Below are 7,078 nucleotides of genomic sequence, written 5' to 3' on the forward strand. Positions count from 1 at the left end.
ATAGCATTAAGACCTTTAAGTCATTAAATGACTATAATATGTGTATAACAAACTCTGGCATTATGAAATGTATATGTAATTATTATTTTGTATTCAATTGTCTATGTATCTGTTTGTACCTCTGTTAATGTGCTTGTGTTCAATAAAGTATTATAAAAACAAGACTTTATATTACAAAGATTGAGATTTTACTCACTTTTAACAATCCCAGTTTTTCAGCAGATGCAATTTACATAATTTGATTAATATCTTAGTAAAATATATTCATAAAATGATAAGGACTACAATGCTTATCTTTTATACTTTTAAAGATACCGATTTAAAAAAAATATTTGAGTATGATTGAAAACTTGAAACTCAAAAGTTGATTAGACAGTTCAAATTTATTCCAATTGTTTAACAGACCCCGATTGTTTTGTTTTTATTCATCTTTTCCTTTACTTACATTTTTTTGTTGTTGTAAAAATTATGTTATTTTAATACTATGAATATATTCACTGAATTTTTCTGAACATGTTTATGTAACTACTGTATTGAACTTTCTAAATAAAGTATATTAAAAAAAAAAAAAGACTTCATATTTGGTAAAGATCACATGTGGGATCAAGTTAAAAAGAGAAAGATGGCTTCAGCAAAAATCAAAGTAGCTTGAATTGCAGTTTCCAGTCATGTTGCTGGGTTTTATTCCAAACAGCAGCTGACCAGTGACCACAGATTTGCACACATTTAGCCTGTGCCAACAAACTGCTTGCTGAAATGAGCCTGCATACACAATTGCAAATGGGGAGAGCTCATCTTTTATGGAATAGATGTAGGACAAAACTAATTCTGTACAGAAAATATGCAGTTTTATAATATTCACGGTGTGCAAAATGAGCATTTGTTTCTTCACATTTATTGAAAAGAAACAATCTTGATATATAGCTGCTGTACCAGCTGTCCAACATTCTCTACAGTGACTCCTTTGAGCCCGTCAGCTGTGTCAGCTTGATTGCACATGTGAGTGGGAATGGCTCTGCCGTCATGTAGAACTGTAGAAATTGTGCAAAATAAACAGCTGAAACTCAAAACATGGCAGCAGACACTTTATTTTTACATTAAAACTTTTCAAAATAACTTGATAGACAGCCCACATCCTCTTCACAAAATGACAAGACAAGGACACATCAATACAATTCAAATATTTTCTATATCAGCTGCTAGATAAGATCATAAAACAGGTGTGCTACTGGGTTGGCTAAATCATTCCTTTGTCAAACCATGTTTGACATCAATATTTTCCACACTTCTTCCTCACCCATTTCTATGGCAACTCCTCAGGATCCACAGCAAAGAATATACAGCCTTGGTCAGAGGCTTGGACCGCACAGGAATCCTCAGGTGATACTGGTCTAGCATCTCTACCTTGAGGCTTCGGCATATAATTACATTTCTGGGGGTCAGAATTGTCAAGTGCATACACCCAGCAGACCAGCGGCGTTCTTTAGACCCGGGTGCCTGCTGACCTGCATGGTCTCTGGGGAGGAGAATTTAATAAAAGTGGCGCAAGTCTCTCGGGTGTGGGCCTTGGCTGCAGCACTGGCCAGAATCTGCATGATCCTCAGTAGGGCAGTCTCACTGAAAAACACAAAGCATACAGATTTAAAACTGACAGGTAGGATGCATGCTGACTAATACAAAACACCTGGAAGTTAGGACCACAAAAAAGCCAGAGCTCAGTAACTAGTGCCGATGATGCCAGGGGTAAAGGCGCTCAAAAGTGCACTGTGGATGAGGGGAGTGCATCTTCACACCTGCCAACATGGACGCTGGAGGCCAAACACCATGCAGCCTCCCCTTCTGGTGTTGGGGGCTCCTGCAGGATTTGGCGTGACACGCAGAGGGCCGCTCCCGCCAGCTGCAAGGGCAGAAACACCACACACTGGCCCTCCAGGAGAGACAGCTCCAGCAGATAGCGAGCCATCCACACAGCCTGGTGGCACAGACGACACTTCAGATCTCCACACAATAACCTCACTTGACAGAAAGAGACTTGACATAATGCACATTTACCTTAGCACTGCAGTGAGCAATGGAGGCGAGGAGGAGGAGGAAATGCAGAGGGGGACAGTAGGACAGATCGAAGTTGAGCCCCAAGAGGACTTTGCGCTCCATTCGCAGCAGCTGATGCTTCGTGTAGGTGTGGTCCATCAAGTAGCAGAGTCCAGACACCTGGGAGAAGAAGCACAAAAAAGAAAAAATGTGTCTTTTGTTAGAGAAGGGACAAGATGTTTGGTTGTCACTGATTGCTACACTCATTCAAGGTTAAAAAAGTTTGATTCATATCCCAATTATGAATTTCTCTGGGCATTAAAGCTACAAACTTGCCAGTCACAAGTTTTAGTGCTTTAAGTCTATAACTAGCTAAGAATAAATAAAATTGAATCCATAAGTTTTGCTCTACTAAGAGTAAACAACCAATCCAGGATAATTTAGATATTCTGGTTTCTCCAAACTGGGGGCATCTACTGTAGGTAATACACTGACTATGGATAAGTACCTCATACAACCCCACTTTAAAACACCCAATCTAACCCTTTAACTATACTGTAGCTTTTTTATTTGGGGAGGGAGGGCTGAGCCATCTTACCTCAGGGAGTAGACACTCTTCCTTCTTTGCAGCCAGGAAGAGGCAAACCATGCCGAGGAGCTGCAGGTTGACTGTGGTCACCTTGATCTGACGCAGGGAGCGGTTGAGGAGGTGCATGGCCAGATAGAGGGTCTCTTCCTGAAAATGCATCATCTCCTGGTAGGAAATAAAACGGGCAATCAAGATTGAAACCAACAAAACCACAATTTTACTTGGTTGGTAAAATGTTAACTATTGAGCTTTAGAGGTGCTGTTTAGTTAAGATAACCAGCTGTAGTTTAATATTTACTGTACAGATGAGTGGTATCAATCTCATCTAAATCTCATAAATAAAGTGGCATTTTAGGAAATGCACTTTTTCAATCTAATTCTTTTAATGTTGCCTCATTCTCAAGTTAACAGACTTTAATTTTTTTTTCCTGACTGAACACTTAGACCAACTTTGCTTTAAGGAAGAAGAAACCCTCCCTCTACAGAGAGACTTACATGTACTTGAATGAGCCAGTCCACCAGGACAGCACGAGTGGCGTCAGTAAAATGCCGGGGCAGGTCGGCGTTGGGAAAAGAGTTTTGTGTTTGAGTTCTCTGCAGGGTGAAAACAGAAAACAGGAGGCACACACTGAATATTTAAAGAGATGCAACACAATAAGTACTTGTGCCAATCTGCCCCTCAATTATATGTGGGGAGGACTGCATACAGCACATTTTAGGGATAACGTTCCTTCCTTAGAGAACATTACATAAACACATGAAGCTGTTTAGTGATCTCTGCTCATGATGTCTCACCATCATATCCAGGAACATGTCCCAGGCGTACTCCCGGTCCCATATGAGGTCCAGTTTCTTCAGCGCTGCCTCCACCTCAAGGCGCAGCAGGCTGGGCACCAGTGCCTGAAGGCTGTGTAGACCCTGCAGCCCGTGAGGGTACAGAAGCACCGGCTCCTCCACACACCCATCTGCTATACAGGACGGAAAGGAGGACACAACATGCAAGTAAATCATTTGTCTTTTACAACATGATAAAGTAACCATCTGCCACCATCTGAGCACTGAATCCCACTTTTCATCATGCAAAATGACTGCTTGTATTTCATTTTACACAATGAAAACAATCCTGTACTGTAATTCTGATTTATATCAAGAGCATTTATTTGGGTTGAAAATACGTTTGAAAGCCTTTGGTATTGATTACCAGCTGAGTGTGTTAAACTGTCTTCATGAAACCCCATGATGATGCCTTCGCTTGTTTGCGTTGATAACCTCCTTTCCTGCAAAGAGACAACGCCTTAGACACATGCACTTTAAAGTGGGATTGTTATGATCATGACAGGAAAAAAATGACTTAACCTATTTGTGCCCACTAATGAAACCTAATTTCCTTTGGTAGAAGTGTTCTCTGGGTGGAGCTGAAGAGAGTAAAAGCACTCGTAAGCGCGCATGATGTCACATCTGTTGGATTTTTGCGGAAAAAACGTCCCAGACTGATAGAGGATACCCAGAAAGTTGTGGAAGGCTTCGTTTTTTAGGCTAGATTACAACCTGTTCACACATTAGCAATAAAAAACTATTGAAAAACGTTTATAAGTGTAACAAAACATCCATACAGTCCCTTTAATAAAAGTGTGATTTTTCATGTGATTTACCAAATTTCAAGACTTACAACCAATCAGAACAAATGTTGTGGCATTTTTCCTGATAATACTAAATATAGTCTTCGGGCACAAATGGGTTAATACTCTTAATGCTCTAAACCAAATAGTAGTTAAAACTAGAGCTAAAATGACAGAGACACTGTAGTATGTGCTGGATGAAGATGACAAGCAGGAAAGAAGGCATACCCATCTGCGTTCTGGCTCCACTTTGACAGGGACCATCGTGGACTCGTCTACTTCCACAGGCTGCCAGCGATCTATAGGCCCACAGGTGTTAGTAGACCAGGTTCTTAATGGGGCTCGCCTCTCATCCGCCTGCAGGGACAACACAAAGTCTTACTGATACTGATGTGATCATAAAAAAAGTCTGATATCTTTGATAGTGACTGCAGGTCATTCTCTGTATGAACATCAGTTATCAGTGGACAGTAATGACACAAAATGAATGTGGTTCACTTGAGGTCCATCTCCACTCATCTGTGATCTAATCAGCAGCTCACTGACAACTGGGATCATGGCAGGTGAATGCAGTTACTTTCCTGAAAAGCAGGTAGCAGACCAGTGTGTAGAGTTTGAGAAACAATAGCTAATGTAATTAAAAACAAAAGTAGGGTGAATCAGCCCAATGTGGGTCTTTTTTTTTTTTGCATTTCAGACTTCTGGAATATATTGCAATATGAAGCCAATCACACCCAGTACCAATCTGAAATCCTCAGGATGTGTCCTAATCAAACCCCAAAAAGAAAATGCATATATCAAACTCATAAAAGAAATGGCAGACATAGTACTCGTAGTGCCAAGTTGTCTCAGGCAAATCTTTATTTCCTAATGTCCGAAATGTTGGACATAAAAAAGTCTGTTAAAAAGGTCTAAAATCATCTTAATTAATGTAGGAAACATTGAAAGCTAAATGTGCAATCCCATGTCCAGCAATTTCACCACTTACAATGTTATTGTTGTTAAAAAAAAAACTAGGCTTATAGGCTTATAGGTGTGGATGTTACATGAAGAATAGTCAGTCTGGAGCCGCAAAACATTTCAGCATTGTGATGAAGGTAACACAGTTAATAGTCTAAGTATATAGTATATAAGTCTTATGTAGTGAGGGCCAAAGAGCAAATGTACTACGGAGTATTAGGGCCACATTGAGGGAAAAAAAATCTGAGATTTACAGAATAAAGTCATGATATGAGAAAAAAGTTGTAACATTACGAGACTAAAGTCATAACTTTACGAGATAAAAAGATAAACACGTAAAATTACTACTCTATAATATTATGACCTTATTCTCGTAATATTCTGACTTTATTCTCATAATATTATGACTTTATTCTCGTAATATGACTTTATTCTCGTAATATGACTTTATTCTCGTAATATCATGACTTTATTCTCGTAATATTATGACTTTATCCTTGAAATCCCAGATTTATTTTTTTCCTCAATGTGGCCCTAATACTCCATCGTACATTAGACCTACAACAATGATAAATAAAATTTAAAATGTAAACAAAAAACAGTTCTTCATTTCCATTTTTACAAGTCCAAAGGGAGCCACTGGAGAGGAGCTAAAAAGCCGCATGTGGCTTTAGAGCTGCAGGTTGCTGACCCCTGGTCTAGGCCTATCTGCCATCAATTAATTAGAAAATAAATGAGGAATATTTTATATATTATAATATATAATATTTTTATTTAAACTTAAAAGAGTACAAAATAAGAATAACCTCTTCTCATTTTAAGCACTTAAAAATGGAACAACACTAGATTTTGTTTTTTATTTCCCTGGGTGCCACTCACTGAGAGGATGCTCACCTTCTTGTGTAAGTCCAGCAGAGGCTTGGAGTCGCAGAAACCGGTCCTGGCCATGTTTCACAGCCGAAGACAGAGTTCCTGAGCCGGGCCGCTGCAGCTACTTATCCACGGTGGTCGGCGGAGGCCTGGAGCAGAGAGAGAGAGAGAGAGCAGCCGTGCTGCCCGGCGGACAGCCGCTAATAAAGACAGACAGGTGGGGGCCACACTGATTGGGGAGGCGACACACCTGGTGTCAAGGTAGACGGGTTAGGATGACAACTTCCGGTCCACCGTTTGAAAAATAAACCGCGTTTTGCTCCAATGTGACCGACAATTTGATTTATCTATCTATTTTTTTTACATAGAATAGGCTGATTTAGGTTGAAATGACCAAACGTTAAAAAAAAAAAAAACTTTTTTTTTTAATTTGTCAACATAAACATTCAATGGCCCCTTTCCCCAAAATTGGCTCATCTGGGAGACTTCTCTCAAAAGGACATGGTTTATGGTCTTGTCATTGACAATAACAAAGATGACTTTCTGGTGAATAACATTCTCATTCTTGGAAAATTTTATTTGCACAAATCCAAGTATATGAGAGTGAAACCTAGGTTTGATGTGTTTCATTCAGAGTTTCTTTCTTACATAAAAGCCCTTAAAGTCATGAAAAACAAAAATGCATTGAAACTTCTTATTATAATAGAAGGATATGAATTACAGGTACAACCCTAGCCCTTAATTTAATTTATTATTATTTTCATGTATAATTTTACATATTTTATTTGTTCTTGTTCTGTCTGCACCTTGTACTTTTACTCTAATGCAATGATCTATGAGCCATGTTGTTGGTAAATTTGAATTTGTTCAATAAAAAAAATAAATGTACTAGCATAACTCTCGCGATACTTGCTGCCCGGCACCCTTTCCTCATCTCTCTCGCGAGAGTTCACACAGTTTTGCGGACTAGTGATGGGAATTCCGGCTCTTTTTAGTGAGCCAGATCATT

The 7,078-nt window shown here is 39.3% G+C and overlaps 1 protein-coding gene across 2 annotated transcripts; it reads right to left on the bottom strand.

Moving 5' to 3' along the window:
- Positions 1-1,070: 1,070 nt before the first annotated feature.
- On the bottom strand, positions 1,071-6,308 carry ccnp (cyclin P). 2 transcript variants are annotated; one of them, XM_074641461.1, is made up of 9 exons: positions 6,094-6,308; positions 4,468-4,596; positions 3,822-3,897; positions 3,416-3,585; positions 3,116-3,214; positions 2,630-2,785; positions 2,053-2,211; positions 1,794-1,972; positions 1,071-1,617 (listed from the first exon to the last, which is right to left on the bottom strand). In XM_074641461.1, exons 1-9 carry the CDS (start codon positions 6,145-6,147, stop codon positions 1,449-1,451), a joined length of 1,191 nt encoding a protein of 396 aa, XP_074497562.1. In that variant the 5' UTR covers positions 6,148-6,308; the 3' UTR covers positions 1,071-1,448. The 2 variants fall into 2 exon arrangements, with proteins under 2 accessions (XP_074497562.1, XP_074497561.1); XM_074641460.1 differs by having other exon boundaries at positions 3,416-3,588; positions 6,094-6,307.
- Between the last annotated feature and the right edge of the window lie 770 nt (positions 6,309-7,078).

The sequence above is a fragment of the Sebastes fasciatus genome, chromosome 7, assembly GCF_043250625.1.
Source record: "Sebastes fasciatus isolate fSebFas1 chromosome 7, fSebFas1.pri, whole genome shotgun sequence".
NCBI lineage: Eukaryota > Metazoa > Chordata > Actinopteri > Perciformes > Sebastidae > Sebastes > Sebastes fasciatus.